The sequence below is a fragment of the Vidua chalybeata genome, chromosome 1, assembly GCF_026979565.1.
Source record: "Vidua chalybeata isolate OUT-0048 chromosome 1, bVidCha1 merged haplotype, whole genome shotgun sequence".
Lineage (NCBI taxonomy): Eukaryota > Metazoa > Chordata > Aves > Passeriformes > Viduidae > Vidua > Vidua chalybeata.
The window spans coordinates 115,496,487-115,515,607 of NC_071530.1; the positions used below are offsets into that span (position 1 = coordinate 115,496,487).

The window sequence follows — 19,121 nt, forward strand, 5'->3', positions numbered from 1 at the left end:
AAGGACAGGGATGCTGTCCAAATTATATTAACCCTGAAAAAAAAAGTTCTTTTGGACATGCTACCACTGAAAATAAAATGTGTGGGCATACTACTACATGGTAACTTTAATGGAATTAGACTAGGAAGACCTAAAGAGGCTTATGGAAATATGGAGTTTAGGCAATGAGGCTAAATGCAGCCAGAACCACTGGTGAATATGTGATAGATATTTATTTATCTCCATATTGGTGTTTGAGCTGGCTAATTTAAAACTGGTTTGGGTGACTTTGGATGAGTGCATAAACCTTTGATAATGTTAAGATGTTAAAACAACAAACAGTCTAGAGATGCATTTGGTTCAGCCAATATAATTTATTTTAACACAGTTAGCACTTTCTAAAAATAAGTATCTTACAAAGAATATAATACAAGTTTTGCAATTTCACTTGAACGTGAATATTTCTGTAGGTTTTTTTCAAGTCTTCTTCTAGTTTTTCATAAAACCATAAATGTAATTCCCCAGGAAACTCTCCCCTCCCCATTGAGAATCTGCCTTTATATAACAAAAACTTTATTTCACCTGTGAGGAGGCCCAGCCCCCCCCAAAACATTTCAATTATAGAAAAGAATATGTTTTAACTGTAGTACAATTTTGGAATTATTATGAATTAGCTCAAGAAATTCTACCCGTGGGAAAGAATTTGCTGACAGAAAAAAAAATGGCTGCTGTATACACACAATTTCAAAACGGTTGGTAAAAAGGGAGACATTTGCATCAAAAGAGAGCATTAAATCCACTGCACGCTGGTACCATACTGGTGCACATTTTTCACTAAATGGTGAATTAGCATCTTCATATAGATTTTCCCCCGAGACTTGAAGCATTTCATTTGTATATATACATAAAATGTATATAAAGCATATGTTATAGAGTGTATTTAGTACTGTTAGTATATACAGTGTATTTATGTACTACTAGTACATAGTGTATTTGCATAATACAAAACGTATATTCATAAGCATTTCAGCCTGTACCTGAAATCAATGTCATTGGATGGCTGCAAAATACCCAGTCCTGCACGGGATTGATCTAGAGAGGGACACTTCACATTACTGTCCACAAGCTCTAGCTCAAAATATGAAAAAATCAGAGCCAAAAATTGTTTAATTTCATGGACAGCAAATAACCTGCCTGGGCACTTTGCTATGCCTGTCCCAAAAGGCATGTAATAATACTTCAGCTTCCGACCATTCCGGTAGAAGTCGGTCTTCTCCTCTCCCTTCTCATTCAGGAAGCGATCGTATTTGAATGTCTGCAATTAAACACACAAAAGAGTTCCTTGATATTTGGATACCTCCAAAAAACAGATAAAGCTGCTAAGACACAAAATGCAGGCTGGGAAAGAGATGTCTCCAGCAATAAGCATCGTACAGTACCACCAGCCCCCATGGTGCTGTTTTAGAAAGAGTAGCTTCTGAGAAGTTCTGTTATGTGGGACAGGATCCCATGTTCATTGCTGATAACTCTCGTTTTCTTTCCTGACCTCTAAAAATAAGGATTGTAACCTGCATTCTTGTCCATGCAGCAGAAGGAGAACTGGAAGAATTTTAATTCTGTGGCTTTGGAAAACTTTTATCCTTATCCTTTTTTAAAGACCCTCATCATGGTGATCTTCCCTCACTGAGGAAGGCAGTAAGTAGAAGGCTGTCTGGGGCTGGTAGCACACCTTTTGGTTACACTAAAACATGTTTTGCAGATAGTGCTTGCACTGCCTTTATTTTATTTTTTTTTCCTATTATCACATCTTCAGGTGTAAGAACAGACTGTCTGGGGTACCAGACAGAAAACCAGCCATGGGGCACCCCAGTAAGTGCTTTATCTAAAGGCCTGTTAACTTCTGCCAGAGCACCAAGTTTAATGCAATTTGGAAAAAATACTTACCAAGGGATCAGCATAGATTTCTGGATCGAAATGCAGCAGCTGAGGATAAAGAGCTACAATGTCATCTTTGCGAATGTTGTAAAAGTCATTCTCCAAGTGCAAAGTGAAATCTTCCTTGGCCACTCGGAAAGTCATGGATGCACTGGAGAGCCTCATCGCCTCCTTGATGATGCTGTCTTTTGGGAGAGGACAAGGAATGATTGCCATGGAAAAAAGTGTATTCATATACTGGGGGCAGGTCATGGATATTGAGCTATTTCAGAGCCATTATCAAACCCTGAATTTATTAGAATAAATATTTTAATATTAACTTTCTAAATGCCTAAGAAAGTATTTCTCATGTCTTTTTAGCATTTCTATCCCTTCTGCAGGTATCACTGAGAGCCTAATCTGCTTTTCCCATGAAAAATGCTTATAGTGGATGAAACACAATGTTCAAAAGTGAGACATATTTTCACTCTGAGATAAAGACCAAACCAGTGAAAACTGAAAACATAACAAGAAAAAGAAACAGTGCAGTGAGCAGAATTTTCTGAAGTTTTAAGAGGTCCTGTATAGAAGCCCATACTCAGAAGAAAAGTAATATGGTAATTTTTTTGTTTCAATATTAGCTAATTTTTTTTAAGCAACAGTAGTTAAAAAGCAACATTATCAAAATTCTCTGTAACTTCTGAAAAATGTGCTTGTAATCTGAAAATTATTGAGAGGAAATAGAAGTAATGGTATTAGAAAACATTGCTTCACATGATAAGAATAGGGATTTAAGTTTTGGCAACACCTTTTTATTTGATTTAAAGACATAATCAAACAAAATATTGTTCAGAATTATCCATGGGTCTATGTTACATAGCTGTGTAGGATTATTGAGACATGCCAATGAAAAAGTGCCATTAATGTGAATTTTGATAGTCTCAGTACCACCTGGGACATTGGGAAGCCTGGTTGTGTTGGCTGTTGCTAAGGAACATACAGTTTCCTGTTCTACTGTTTCTTTGCTAATTCCATGGGAATTCTATAGCAAGCATTCATATGTTAATAAATAGAAGACCATGGAAATTGTAGTGTGATTTCTGCATAAAATAATCCTGTATAAAATAGTCATACCTAGTATTGGCATATTATCCAGCTGTTTCCGGTTCAAGGAAATATGTTTGCCATCTAAGCTGATACTGTCTTCAGCAGTTTCCAAAACACTTTGCACTTCTTTGCTAGCAGCTCTCATTGCTTCTGGACTCCTGAGATCAAAAGAGCAACGGTATAACATAAATTTAAAAATTCTTCAAGAAGTGGTTTTGCTATTAACTTTCTTCCTGACTAAAATTTATTTTGTTGGCCAACAAGTACCACCTTCTAAAATAAAAATGTTGCAACATAATGCTGCAGTTCCATTTTTTCATGTCTTGGCAAAGGTATGACAACTTCAAAGAAAAAAAAAAAAAGAAAAAGAAAGGAATCCCAAGTATTTGATTTTGTCTGCAATGACAAGTGGGGCAGAACTGATGTGTGTAATTCAGGTAATAAACAGTACCATCACTAAAAAGCAATGCCAAAAATAAGAAAAAACCCAGCCAGTTGTAGATTAGGAAATAGCCCCACTGCAGGTAGAAAGTTTAGGAACAGGATTGTAGATCAGTTCCATAACAGCCTTTATTCTGGCTGATGTGACAATATTCTGTCTAGAAAAGAATCTTCTTAATACTAAGAGCCCACATAGTACCCTTCCCCATCTAGCCTTTCTTTCAGACATGGAATATATGAACTTTGGTGAAATATATAGACACAATAAAAGAGGGTGCAATAGTGTCTTGATGAAGGCACAATCAGGGTGTTAAAAGACTCCAAGTCCAGGAGATCTAAAGCAAATGCATTCTTGGAGCAAAAAGTACTAAATAACTTCAAAAAATAGCATTGGCAAGTAGATACGATAAGTAAAAGTGTTAGAAATTTAGACACATACTTCAAAGTTAGTTATGCTGAAGCAGATAATCCAGAAAGGCCCACTCTAAAATAGACATTTGATAGTATTATCTGAACTGTGCACTTATCTCACAAGTAGCAAGCTCAGAAAGGGCAATCTACAGTAGAGCTTCAGTGGGATCTATCAACATATAAATTATTTTCTATTAAATATCTGTGAAAACAATAATGAAGTTAAACCTCATTTTGCCTGCTCTGGTGAGATGGTCTAAAAATGTCTAGTTTTACTTGTAGCCTTTAATACAATTAATGTTTTGACTGCAACTAGCACTTTTAATGCCATATCATATAGATTTACTCCAAATCTTTCTTGACAAAGTGTAGCATTGCCCTGGAGTGCTGTTTCTTAACAAAAAAAAAAGCTTCTAAAGAATTGCTCTGTGCTACCACTACTGGTTCTCAGGTGGGTGAAGGGCTTTTCTGTGGAAGTCCTGAACAACATAGCACTTCTGTTGCAAATAGTAAGTTTTTTTAATCACTGATCAGGTATCAAGGAGTGGAATTGACCTGTGCTAATGACTTGGTTTCTGAAAGATAAATATTTTGCTTGTTTGGGCGCAACAACCATTGGGACTTACTTAAGAAGATAGAACAAGGTCCAAAAAGTGGCAGGAATGGTGTTTGCTTGAGAGGCCCAGAGCACTGCCACGTGGGTCTTGGCTTTTTCCATGTCATCAAAGGTTGACAGGGTGTCATTCAGGAACATGCGGAGGGTGACAAGCTGGGAGAGGTTGTCCCTTTTCAGGAGGTTCTTGTGCAGGAGTGCCTCTCCCAGCTTCTCGCGTGCGCTGTGGGCACTCTTGAAGAGGTGGATAGGCAGCCCTGCCACGAGGGCTGGGAAAATCTTATCGAATTCCTTGAAGTTTTCAAGAGCATTTAGGATATGAGCTCTCTCAGTTTCCTGCTTTGATGATAGGTTTTTGTCATTATTTGAATTAAATTCTTTACCAAAAAGTGTTAAAAAGCCAGACTCGAACATCACTTGGCAACAGAATGTATAAAGTCCTTCTGTCACCCAGGTATTAGACTGAAGCTTAGGTGCTCTTGACTGCAGCATGACATACTGTAGGTTTTCCATCATTGCTTCAATGAGAGCATCTAGGGCATTGCCTTGAAGGGTTCTAATGAAAGTCTGATGAAAATTTTCAGTGGTGTTTCCCTCTGCTGGGTCAATGCTACCATGCCCAAAAGCCTGTCACAAAATAAATTGTATGCATGGTAAGTAAGGCCTGTCATGACCTGTATGATAAAGTCTAACAGAAACAAAAGCCAAAGTATAACTTCATAGCTTACTAGAGGGAAGGATAATAATATAATAAAATAATGTACCATCTTAGAATAATTTATAGTCTTAGAACAATCTAAATCACTGCAAATTTCTTTTCCATTTAGGAAGAGGTAAAAAAAGACCACAATATTTTAAACTAGTAAAGGTGCAGAAATGTGAAACAAATTCTATTTCAAATGCATAGTTATGGTTACAGGGATTAACTGGGTATGTCAGCAGATACTTTGTATGCTAGATATTAAAACCAGGAATACCTTGGCAGAGGTAGCAAAGTGGAACTTTTTCCAGTCCAAGTGTTTTCCTTGGCGCATCAATGCATGGTATGAAAAAGGGTCAGTGAGGAAATGAATGTATTTCCCTGCTACATGGCAAGTGAAGATGTGGCCATGCTTCTTCTGCTTTTCTTTAAGGAATTCAAGGGGGTTGGCACCAAACTTCAACGCACAGCCCAGGTATGGAAGGAACCCATTTTCAAGTGGTGGCTCACCTTGCCGCCTACAAAACACAAAACAAAAACTCAGTTTAAAATAATGTATAAAGATCTCTTCTCCAGGACTATCTGGTATGTAAAATACTGATATTAGGCTTTGTGTAGTGTGAAAAAAGAAATTAAGAAAAAAATCCCAAATGAGTAGTTTATTTACAAATAATTATCTCCCCTTTAAGAGCTAAGCTACGTAAGAAAGAACAACTTTAACTATTAATAGACATAATAAAGCACATAATAAAACAGTTTGATTATGTCATCTTTCTTTTCCCTGGATCAGACATATATTTTTCACCTGTTCAAATGCAAAATTATTGCCATTAGCTAACACACAGCTATGAAATTGTCACATTAATAAATAATCCATCACACTGATATTGTCTAAGATAATTTTTGGGCAATTTTATCCACAATTTCATTTGATTACCAAGCAAAGAAACTTTTTAGTATGGAAAGGTTGTTATTATTGGCATATCCCATTAACGGAGCAGATCTTTCTAAAAATATGGGAATTTTGCTCTGATCCTCAGTAAGCATAAGAGCTAGTGTTTCAGACAATGTGTCATCAAGCATATGCTGTAAATTAAGCAGATAGTTAAAGTGAAGCATATGTTTAAATTTTTTTCTTCTTTGAGTAGAAACAGCTTTCTACTCAAACAGTATAAGGGCATTATGACTTCTGAAATAACTTTCATATAATATTTCAGCTTTTACAGTAAATGAAGTTAATTATTTTCACCTTTTTTAAAATTAAACTTTTAAAAATAAAACTAGAAAATGACTGCTGAAATTAGAAAATAAGAAGAATTAAGGAAATTACTTGCTCCCTGTATGAATGTGTCATAGGGTAAAAGTTTTTAAGGAATATACCTCGTACATACGTATTACAGGAATTAAATTGTGTTACTAGATATAATATAAAAATATTTGTAAGTAGGTATTAAACAATAATTACATATAAGTTGGTATTCGCTGTGATTACAATACAGGTGACATTACAGCCCAGAACTTTAGGAAATCAGGACATACATATTCATATTTTAATTACCTCTCCTATGCATAGATTTGTATCTACCTCTAGGCATCACTACACTATTATTGCAAAGTTCATACACAAAAATTCAATTGGAACATAAATCTCTCAAAAGACCAAACTACAGCATTGTCTGTGCTGTCCTGCATATGTCTGACTACAGTTCTCTTAGTGATGTACGCAGGATATTTGACACAAATAAAGGCCAGGCACACTGAGATGCTTTTACAGAAAGAGTCCTTACCTTCTCCTCCTCCCTAGAAGAAACCAAGACACACAACAAAGTATTACTGCCATTTCCCAGATCCAGGATGCTAGGAACATTTCTGGTAATGCCCAAAAGCTTCCAAGTGGAAAATGGGTAACTACCAGGATGACAGGAGAAGTGACTGAGAATGAAACAGAAGACAAGTCACAATTTATATACAGTGGGTATACTACTGTATCTAATGGCACTGAGTCAACCTAGCAAGCTATTGATTAACCATTTCTTGTTCCCTCTCTGCTCTGTCACCTTTCTGCAGAAAGCTTCGCTGGATTGATGCAGACAGTTGCAGATCTGGCCTTGAGCTAATGTCACGTAGCAGTAGCAGTTCCAAAGTAACCAAACACCTGTAAGAGTTGATAATATGAAGGTTAGCCAGGTGTATTTTGATTTATCCTGCAGATTTACCAATTGCAGTTTATAGTTCAAGTTTAGCAATATATGAAATGCTTACTGACCGGTGTCCAGGCGATTCAGACTGCGCTAACTGGTGGCTGCAGCCCGTGCTGCCCTTCAGCTGCCAGCCTGTTCCCCTCTCCCTTCTCCTTGTGGGCTGCCCTGGCTCTGGTGTGCCACTGCAAGAGGGAACGGCAGGGTTCAGCAGCTGGGCAAAGGGATGGCTGCGGAGGTGGACTTACTTCCTCTAACAACATTTGTCTGGAAGAAAGGGTAAAAATGGTCTTTCACAGAATCATAAAGTGAATAATAGAAGATAATGAAAGTAGATCTAGACAACCACACTGGTTTGGGTTTTTTTTCATTGTCCTTGGACCACCTTTTCTTTTCTCACTAAACATTTTCTTCTTTCTGCTGTTGACTTATGAGAATTCAAACATTGCCTTGCTCCTAGACCTGGCAGCAAGCCATCAAGAAGGCAGCTCAGGTATAGTGATGTTTCATTAGTCATCCAAGGCCTAATATGTTTCTAAGAGAGAAGCTGAAGGGTTTTTCAGACTCACTTTTGTACCAGTTTTTGTTGGTGTCCCTACAGCTGTGTGATCAAACAGTAAAGATTTGGACATCTTGCTGTTGCAATTGAACACTACACTGAAGGCATTGACACTCAAATCTGGCAGGTGGAAATATTGTTCTGGCTTCAAACCTGGGCAGGCAGTGAGGCATGGGGTAACTGTGCACATGCCATTACATTTGAGTCAATTTTTAAGTTACTATACTGAAGAAATTAAGCTTTTCTGCAGCATTAAGGTTTGCCCTCACTTAATCTGAAAATCACTCCTTTTGCATGTCAGCTCCAGTCCTCTATACCATTTTTTATTTAAGCACGAGTTTTTAATTTATTTTCCTACAAAAATTTCTTCTTCATCAGCTGAATTTAGCTTGATATTATATAATTGCTTTAAAAAAACCCTGCTTTCCCATTTCCTGCCTTTTTACGTTGTTGAAAAATTCAGTTATTGAAAAATTCAGGTGTCATCTCTGATTTCATCCTGTGACTACTTCATCCTAAACAAGAATAATAATTTTATTATATTGGTGTCTAGTTCTTTCTGCATGTGTTGTTGAAACAACATTGAAAAAGAAAGTCAGAAGTTACTGTCAGTTTTGTGTCCAACATCCAGGAATAACATTTAACCAGCAACAGTTGCCTGTGTCCCCTCATCATATCTTGTGTAGCACTATGTAGAGCTGCCAGCACAGTTGCCTCTTCCCTCTGTGCTTTGAGTTGTTGTGCTGTAAAATGAGGATAACATCATTTATAAATGACATCCTGCTGCCAGCAAACAGCAGCAGTAACTTCTCTAAAGCTGCCAACCTTTTTTCACTTTCTGTTTTGTACATATGTAATAGTTCTAAAAGTATAACCAGGTGTAGGCAGAGCACAGGAGCTGCTTGGCAACTTATCTGAAATAATTGCTTTTTCTCTCAGGAAAGTCTTAAATAGGCCAATCTACAGTCCCAAAGCCAGCCTGTATTAAAACAGGCTGCAGGCTGTGACTTATGTCCTTGTGATAAAAACAAGCAGGAGTCTTGTCTGTCACAGATACTCCACCAAATTTAGCAGATGATAAGTCTGAATCTCCTTCCATTTATATTAGTAGGCATTAGGCTTTCCTGGTTTTTCAGCAGCACCAGTAGAGTCCCCTGATGTTCTGGGTGTGGTACTTTGGTGTTCTTCTGACAAATACACTATTTCCCACAGACAGAGCTCAGGCAGTTGCCACCAGTCTGTACAGAAGGGATTAAAAGCACCATGTGGTCCCACTGATTGACAGATAGTACATTTTCTGCAACCCTTTGCATGCTGTGTATGGGTTTGGCTGTCTTGCCCCAGCCCAAGGGGATGACATACAAAAGTTATGGGTGCAGTCAGAAAAAACATGCTGACTTGGCCCCGTGAAGAAAACTCCTTCTGTAAATGGTAAGAAGAATATTAATGTGAAAAACTGACACGACTTGGGCTCAAGACTCAACTCAGGCCAGTGACAGCATCAGGAGTGAAGCACTGCATATGTTTGAATGTATAAGCCTTTGTCGCTGCACATTTGAGCATGGGTGTTCATCAAGAACTCAACAATGTATCAAATAGTAGTTAGAAAATGCAAAACCTTTTAAGAACTGTAATAGAATCTTTTGGTCAAGCCCTAATGAACACTGAGCTGGAACCAGTTCAGAAAGAGCAGCTCCAGAGCACGTGGATGCAGGCAAGAGAGCATGCTGACATTTCACCCAGTACAGCGCATTTAGCAGCCGCTTCCAGCCCAGCCCGGCTGCCCACACCAGCTGCGAAGGCAGCCGTGTCCACACAAGGTCTGCTCGTGTCTTCAGGGCCAGGAATTGTGGCGAGACTGATGCACGGTTAGATTGCACCACTTTCCCCCAAAGGGCACCACAACACTTTTCACCCAGATACACCCACTGGCTGTGGGCAGAGGCTGCCAGGATCACTCTTATCTGTCACCTCTGCTCCAGCTAGTGAAGTTGAGCTGTGGCCTCCATGGAGCCAATACCCTTCCCATAAAACAGCACACTTCTGAAGTGGTGATTCCTGAAGCCTAAGAGAAGCCTTTAGGCTTGTTTCCTCCTGCTCCTCCAAAACTGCTCACTATCTAAACCTGAGCTTTGTCTCATATGCTGTAGCTATGTGGCTTTCATTAGTCACAATCCACACGTGGTATTTAAATTAATAGAAAATAATAGAGAGAATAATAGAGAGACCAAGCTGAGGGGAATAATGTTTTTCCAGGGTTACTGATGGCTTCATAACTTGGGAGCACTGATGCAGAGAAGGGTGTGATGGACTTAGGATAGACTACTGGTTACATTTGGCAGTAAATAGCAGATTTCCACACAGCCAACTCTGTAACTTGTTTATTCATGGGAAGTAAATAAGAGGTACACACTACAAAGAAAGGACTGACTTTTTTTCTCATGCATGTGTTGTAGGAACTGGTTTATTTTCTTTCATCAACAGATGAAAAACCCTGAAACCACACAAACCAAGCATTTTGCTCAGCAGTGGAAAGGAAGCCCTGCAGTTCACAGAACAGGAGCAGGCTGACATGCTACAGCCAGAAAATGCAATTGCAGCTATGAAACACTTTTGCAGCTGTGAAACTTGTAAAAGAGATCTCAGAAAGGTGGAGCAATATGAAAGGAAAGCTTAAACAAGAAGTTGCACACTGAAGCTGCTTGTAGCTCAGAACCTTTGCAGCCAGAAAATAGCTAATAAATAATTATGTGCCACCACCTACTGGTAAACCTCCTTGTGTGGCACTTGTGTGTTGTGCTCTACAGCAGCCACTGAACTTTGTGAGTCAATATTTGTTTCTTGTTTCTATACACCAAAACTGGTATTTCTTCCATGTGCCTATGTATTTTTCTTTGCATTTACATCAAGTATCTTTAATGAAGATATGGAGATAGGCTGAGCAAGATCACTGAGGTTTCTGAGGGCCAAGCTGAAAACCTGCCTTTTCTGTGATCTGTGAAAATGTTAAACAGAACAAGAAATAAGACTTTACTCCTCACCAGCCACAAGAAACATATATTTTTAGAAAGGAATGATGGCTGTCAGCACACAGGATCCTGTACTGTGAGGACAGACCAGAAATTGAAGGTCCTTGTGCAGCATCAGTGTTGACTTGGCACAGCCATCATATGTCTGCAAAGTGAAAGGCATCAGCAATGCTCCAGGCACAGGGAGGAGAACACTGGCTGCCGTGTCCCCTCACAACAACAGACCTGACACACCATGGCACCCCATGGCACAACACTGCCCGGCCTGCCCTCGTAAACCAGCTGCTGTCACCAAGTGATCAAGCCAGAAATGTAGTATCTTCCCCAGAGAGACTGTAATTCCAGATATAATTCCAACAAATCCCTAGCTGGAGTCACCTTTTCCCTAGTTTTCCTTGGTCAATGGAATAGGTGGAAGTCTTGTATACCTAAATTATAATAGACTATCTAAAAGAATATGAGTGAAATTATATTAAAGATGCTGTAAAGAATAATGCCATAGTTTAATTATTTAATGATCTAGCAACCTAAAATAAATTTATGCTACTACACTATCACTCCACAGCTCTATTTTAACAACTGTCATGGTTGTTCAGAGGGCAGACTTTGCCTACATTATACTCTGCCTTCTGCAGAATTTGTGAGTCATCTTTCTCCAGGAAAATAGCATGTTCCTGTTTCCTTAAAAAAAAATTTTAAATATTTTTTTAAAAAAACCATCATGACCACCATCATCTTTTTTTTTTTTTTTTCCTGTAGATTGTATGTAGATTGTAGAGGTACAACTCTTTTGTAATCTCATATCACTGTGACATATTTGACCCTGCCATTTTTTCATGATGAAGCACTCTGCACAGACAATGCCTAACATTAGGATAACCAACACTGTTGGGCTATAAAATTAGACAGGCTTGGGAACTGGGTTTATTTGCATCCTGTTTCCGGGCAATTGCCCTGAGCATTTAAATAATAGTAAGGACAAATATTTCCTCTAATGACCAAGTTCACATATCCATATTTATCTCAGAGTATCCTCTGAATGTGCTTATATATCAGATAATGAACTTGATTTACTTGCACCATATCAGTTCATTTTCTCTCTGTGATTTTCATTGTTTTTTAAGAATGTCAGTTGAAAGTTCAGTAACTTTCCTATCAGACCTGGGATTTACAATGTCACTATCTTCCCTTTAATATCAAGCATTAAAAACTAAATCTCAATCAAATATGCCATCCTTTACTTGAATTAAAATATTTTAATAGAAAAAAAAGTAAGGGAACTATTAAACAAGTTATTAAAGTAACAATTGAGAATATTAAGATTTATGAAAATTACCTTTTTCTAAGTATTGCTGAAGAGAAGCTGTAAAGAGAGCAATTATGAAAGTGGAGACAAAAGAGAACTCATACAGGAACCCAAGCAGGAAAAGGAAATGGCTGCAAAACAAACCACGAGGAGTTATTACCACTCATCCAGTGCAGCAAACTGCATCTTCTTGAAGCAACTTTTTCTTTTTTTAAACTCTGGAATTGACTTGTATTGTATCATTTCATAACAAAACAGAAGCTGCTACATTATCCTGTTACATCTAAATGTGCAATTGCAGGTGCTCAAAACACTTAACAGGGAGAAAGCAAATCTCAGATGTGATTACAAAAATGATGCAGCTCACTGCTACCAAATAATTATTTGAAGAAAGATAATTAGGTAACAAGCCAGGAGAAGAATGCTGCAATCCAATAGTCTGGGTGAACAGTACAAGCTGTTCTGGGCTGCTCCAGCTGATGGAGCAGGGAATGCAACGGCATCTTCTGCCTCACTTTGCTTCCCTTTGCTTTTCTTCGGCTGATGCTCTTTTCCTTCCTTCCTTCCTCCCTCCCTCCCCCCCTTTTAAAGAGGTGCACTGCCCTGTAGCTTACTAGTTGCTCTTTAGCTGTCAGCCCTCCAGTATGTAAAGAGGGCCTACAAGAAGTATGGAAAGGGACTTTTTGCACAAACGTGTAGTGATCAGACAAGTGGTACAGGTTTAAAACGAAAGAAGGTAGATTTAGATTAGATATAAGGAAGAAAATCTTTACTGTGAGGATGGTGAGGCACTGGAACAGGTTGCCCAGAGATGTTGTGGACTTTCCATCCCTGGAAGTGTTCAAGACCAGGGTAGATGGGACTCTGAACAACCCAGTGGAAGGTGTTCCTGCCCATGGCAGCGGGGTTGGAATTACATGCTCTTTAAGGTTCATTTCCAATACAAACCATTTTGTGATTATATGATTCACTTCCTGAGTTAGGCACCCATTAAGTGTAGCACTTACTTCATGTCCCCTCCTTCATCACACTCACAATTCTCTCTACATCTGCATTTAGAAGCCATGGAGATTCAGTGACACCTGTACCTATTATGTAAGAAGGGTGGCATCTTAAGAACCTCTCTGTTGTTTACAGCTATTTCCATCTTCTCTATGCAAGTGCTGGTATTGCTCTGGTCCTGCAGTCTGGATTTGGGCCACTTTGGCAAACCTCACATCATGATGCTGTGGAGTTGGCTTCATGCTCCTTTTGTTCCTGAAGTGATCACCTGTGCAAAGACAACATCCATTGTTCCAGTATGAAAGGAAATCAGAAGGTCCAACACCTTACTGGCAAGATGGCATTCTGGCTGGGAGCCAGCTTGGCACCTGTAGTAACAGTGGGGACTTTTTATTTCAGCTATGGCTACTACAGGTCTAAGAGGAGACAGAGGCCAATAGCTGTTGGAAACCACCAGCAACTTCCCCTTGATGGTGATTTCAGCAGCTATTAGGCCACTTTGGGATTGTAAAAGTCTCCAGAAATTTGGGGAAAATGGAGAAGATGGATCAACAGTGCAGCTGGAAAAGATCCACAGCCTGAAAATGGTGGGGGTCAATGGAAAGCACAGCTTTCCTTGAACAGTTTTTCTTTAGTTTCAGAATATTTTTACTTTTCTTTTGCATCTACACATGAACACAGGAATCATCCTCTGAGAGCATCCCTGGTGGATTTATGCAAGCCTGTTGCCTAGGTATGGAAAAAATTGCCAAGAATGTTTGTATATAAATATGTTTTTTAATGGAGATCTGAGCTTCATTGGACTGTGCAAAATGCAAAGAAGTAGAAGTGTGGGGCACACAGTTATGCAACTGGGCCACATTTTACTCTTCCAAGGGAAAATATAGAGTCTTCTACTACTAGATTTACTTAAAGATTTCTTTTTCCTATAGCTATATTATACTTTTTATAATACAGTATTTTTTGGAAGATACAAGCCAAGACTGAAGAGTGAGTACCTTTCTATATTACAGAAGAAATCTGCCAGTCATCACTTCAATTCTTCTCTGTAATACATTACTCTTCATGATCATACTTCTATGAGCCAAAGCTTTCTTCGTGGGGTTTTTTGTTGTTGTTTTTTTTGGTGGGTGTTTTGTTTTTTGGGTTTTTTTTGGGTTTTTTTTGAGAAAGCAAGCTGTGGCAGTGAACAATGTCTTCACTGTGCAAAAGAAAGGAAAAATAAGTCATGGTGGTGTAACAGAAATAATATGAAGCCAACTTCACAGTATAAGGCTGTTTAACTGTCCAGAATAGATTTAAAATATATGAATATGGGACTAAATAAACTGTCCAATGCACAGCCCACTGGTTTTACATGTGAATCAGCCTTCTGGCCTTGGAAAACTGAATTACAACTGAATACAGATTACTAAATTGGAAAAGTAATATTAATTTTCACTACCAGAGTTTATGTAATATAGCATTTTACCATTTATTTCTATATGTTTCTATATTATTTTTTACTTAAATAGGCAAAGATCAGAGATCTACCTCTTACAGCTTTGCTTTGCAGTTGAAAAGACAAACTACAGGTAGAAAGACAAAAATTAAAACAGAAAAACACAAAAACAACAGGGTAACAGGAAGAAAGAAGCTGATGGAAGATGGGTGACAGGTAGATACTGCAGATAACAGGAAAATAAAGACAAAACACAAGGTAAAAGACAGAAGCATTTAAACAGCTGGTTAGTTTACAAATGGGGACAGTTACTGCTTTTTTAACAAATAGACAAACATTGGTGCTCCAGTAGTTATATAGCTCAAGACTGGTCTCATAAGTTAAACAGGTTTGGTGTGGCCAGAAACGCAGTGGCAGACTGCCAAAACCCACTCCTGAGCTAAGGGAAGCATTTGACTTGCTGAGTCAGCGTGGAGACAGCTCCAGAAAAGTAAGGGCACTGTGCCAACACCAACACATGCCTTTGGATGAACCATCTCCTGATTGCTCACAGCAATTCAAGTTCCCATGACAGTCTCCCCCAAAATTTTTGGCTCGGTCCGAAGACTTCCAGTGGTGACAGACGTAAAAGTGAAATTCTAATTATAACTGTTCAGCAGTGGTAATTTGTGACTGAGGAATGATCTGGCATGGAGGGCAAGGAGGGGTTAAACTGGCTGGAAGCAGGAATGCCAGAGCCAGAACAGACTCCTTCCAAGGGAGTGAAGTTTCCCTTGGTGATGAGATAAGAAACAGTCTCAGCTTTGTCTTGTAACCATCCCGGAATAAGACTGCTCACAGAGCCAAGCTCAGAGGCAAACTCTGAGCAGCAGAGCTGGGTGAAGGGTGGATCCACAGGCTGAGGTGCCCCATGCAAATAATCTTGGATTTGGTGCTGCTGTGTACGTAAGGAATCTGTTTGTGATGCATCTTTGCAGATTCCACGTAGAAGCGCATATTGTGATGGGACTCCGCCCAATGCATTGTTCATGAATTTCTTTATATTTAAGCACAAGGGTGTGTTTAATTCACCTCGAAGGTACCATAACAATTCTCCAACAGGTGCCACTAGTGAGCCTTGCTGGAGCAGCTGCTCTTGGCCTCTGCTCTCCTTTGCCTCTTCTTCCAGAGGTTACAGCCCCAGTAGCCAGAGCAGAGCAAAAGGACTGTCCACCTCTGTCCCACCACCCCATCCCAGAGACAGATGTCTGCTCAAATTTATCCTTGGTGGCATTTTAAGACAAAGAGCCAGGCTCCCCCTGAGGCTTCAGACCTCATGCACTTGTGCCCAGGACAAGTTGGATGGTTGGAAAACCTGGTCCAGAAACCTGGTCTAATGGAAGGTGTTCCTACCTATGGCAGGAGTTTGGAAAGATATGATCTTTAAGGTGTCTTCCTACCCAAACTCTTCTGTGATTCTATGGTTCTATGAGGGCAGAGGGATCTGTCCTTTTGTCTTGCTTCATGCTTCATTAAGACATGGAACACCACCTATATTAGACCATCGGCTTCAGCCTGAACTAGACTTAATCTAACATGAAGGTACAAAATGTTAATTCAGAGATCCCAGGAGAAAGGAAAAGACATTGAATCCCTGGGAAAACAGTTAAACAAAAAATATTACAGCTACTGTGAAATATACACCTTATTTCTGCTATGCCTACCTAATCTTTACAGAATGCAAACAAAGAATATAGATTTTTAAACCCTGAAACATGTATGTCAGAGGTAGGAAAGAACTCTTCAGGTTATTTAAGTCCTTTCCAGCAAAATCCCACTTGTGGATTAGGCACAGGAAGAGCACAGTCACTCCTCCCACTTGCCTGCATAGAGCTCAAATCCACCCCTTCCTTGGCTCTCTTTCCTGTCTCCTGTCTCCTAGGACTGGCTCAGGATCATGCATGAAGGAGCTTGTTGTCTGCAGGACCTCTGCTTCATCTGTTGCAAAGGCCACAAGGTGTCTCATGAATGAGGAGAACAGGGGAACATCTTACTGCTCACACCCTGGACTATCAGGCTGTGGAATTGGATACTGCTCTCACCTCTGCCCCAGAGCTCTCCTGCAGTGACAAATAACTCCTCTCTCCACAAAGCAGGTCCTGTTTTGTTCCAGAGCAGTTTCCCATTTTCTATTTGCCCTCCAGAGGCTCTAGATCTAATCTGCAGAAATGTTGGGCACACGCAATCATGAGTGAAGTCAGGAAGGTGGGGATTTACCAAAATATCTCCTGCATTATCACAAACATGAGACATAAGTTTGTACAACTGAGAGCTCAGAATAATGCATGATGAGCATATTCAACTTGAGCACTTGAATTCCTTGTCTGTACCCCAGGAATTACAACAGAAAATAAATGAGCAACTGTTTGCACAGCACTTAGAGCCTTACTTAGAAAGGATGGTGACAACATTAGTATTTCCATCTTTAGAGTGGAGTTTGAATAGTAGACAGGAAATCGGGCATGAAACTGCCAACTGAACAGTGGAAAATCACTCACTGAGTGTCATCCACCCTGTGGGTGTTATGTTATAATGCCCTTAAAAGTCATATATAATAATATGAAAGTAATATGTTATAATGCCCTTAAAAGGCAGGATCAAAAAAATATGAATAGGGAATGAGGAAAAAGGTTACCTAGCAGTATCTAATGTTAAGTACATTACTGGAGCAGTACATTACTGGGGCAAAGTTCCTGTAATGTAATCTCTTCTGCATAACAGGGGTTTATGCTGAAAATCTTGTTTCCACATGGAAAGTACAAAAATTCTGGTACATGAAGTCTAGAGGTACAGCTCCGTGCAATGCAACCCCACAGTTAGTTAAGCTGCTTTGTGGTAAGTTTGTTCTAGAAATACAAACGACATATTTGGACGCTCCTTTCACCTGGCTTAGAGCAGGACCCGTTAACTCCCTCATAAGTACCCCAGGTATGGAACCACTTTAATACAATTATTCTGTTTCCAGTGCTGACAGGGTGCTATCTTGCACAATTTCTACATGTTTTGAGCAACCAATTGTGGAATGGGTGGAGAGTTTCCTTACAAACAAAAGCACAACCTGTTTTCAGCTTCAAAGGAGAAATGTGAATTTTTCAGTAATAATTATGTATTATTTTCTTAAGATTTTTTCAACAGCTGGGACTGATACCGATCAGTGGGTGGTTTCTATTATTCTTTGAAAGTTGGCACTAGACCAGCAAAAAACCCACAAAGAGTACATGATGATGGAAAACTATTACACTTGCCCATGGGTATTCTAATTTAAACAAGAGAAGTCTAATAACTTGGCTATTTGTTCCACTTCTTTCAAACAATAGATGCACATACCTCAGGAACAAATCTAGAGCCATTTATTTGGGCAATTCACCTCTGACGCCTTAGAGCTCTCCAGTCTCAGTGGAGTTCTTAGAAAGATATGGCCTGGCTCTTCTTCTGCTTCCCTCCAAACTCCAGGACACAGAAGTATCTCCAGTATCTCCCCTGTCCCAGGTGCTCACTTCATGTCACAGAGTGACTGAGGCACATACCACCCCCTTCCAAAATTTGGTTTCCCTGGGAAAGAAATGAGATTAGACCAATCGCTGGAATTGCCTTTGGTCTGTGCGTTTAAAGGGTGAGGACCCTGAGACATGCCAAACTGCACTGATTTGCACAGATTAGACACACCCATTTTTCAGCAATTAGCTTTCTGGTTTATTATGTTTTGTTCCTATATTTAAATGAACAATTTTGAGAAAGCTTTTCAGTACAAAAGTGTACTCTCTCTCTCCAATAGCTGTTATTAAGCAAGAAGAAACAGAGTTATGCAGTTTTTCAAAATCTTTATTGAAATCGTGTTTCACAATACATTGGGAGATGATGATGATAAGATTCACTTTTGATACCAAGGTGGATGTCCTGCAGGTGGACATGGTGCCAGAGCTACTGCCCATAACCTGGACTTTGCTTGCTCTTAGGTTATGTATCTGCAATAGTGCACAAATGGTATGCTCAACGAGTAATAAACCACATGGAACCAAGTGTTTGGGCTAGGACATCATCATAAAGAAAATCAACATCCATTACAGTCTCATGGGTAAAATCAGGGAGGGTGCATTGACAGAGCAAGTCAGATACCCACTGGAAAAGGCTGCTCCCTGGATAACAGCAGGCTATCTTGAAAGACCACAAAGAGATAAAGTAATGCAGAAAACAGCAAATAACAACCTAGCTTTCTGGAGAGAAGAAAGGTCTTTGCAATGAGAGGAGCATTCAACATCAAACCAAAAGAAAACACCACCTTTCAGTTGTCAGCACTGGCACCCAGCAGAATTGCACTGGAAAACTGTCAGTCACACACCTGCAATTTCCATGCTACATGAACACTACAATGCACTTCATTC

General features: G+C 39.4%; 1 protein-coding gene across 1 annotated transcript; it reads right to left on the reverse strand.

The window, feature by feature from the left end:
• Nucleotides 1-367: 367 nt before the first annotated feature.
• Nucleotides 368-7,032, reverse strand: LOC128790874 (cytochrome P450 7A1). The gene is made up of 6 exons (XM_053948036.1): nt 6,953-7,032; nt 5,443-5,683; nt 4,479-5,092; nt 3,028-3,158; nt 1,924-2,099; nt 368-1,294 (listed from the first exon to the last, which is right to left on the reverse strand). The coding sequence occupies exons 1-6, from the start codon at nt 7,030-7,032 to the stop codon at nt 995-997; spliced, it is 1,542 nt and encodes a 513-aa protein (XP_053804011.1). The 3' UTR covers nt 368-994.
• Nucleotides 7,033-19,121: the final 12,089 nt, after the last annotated feature.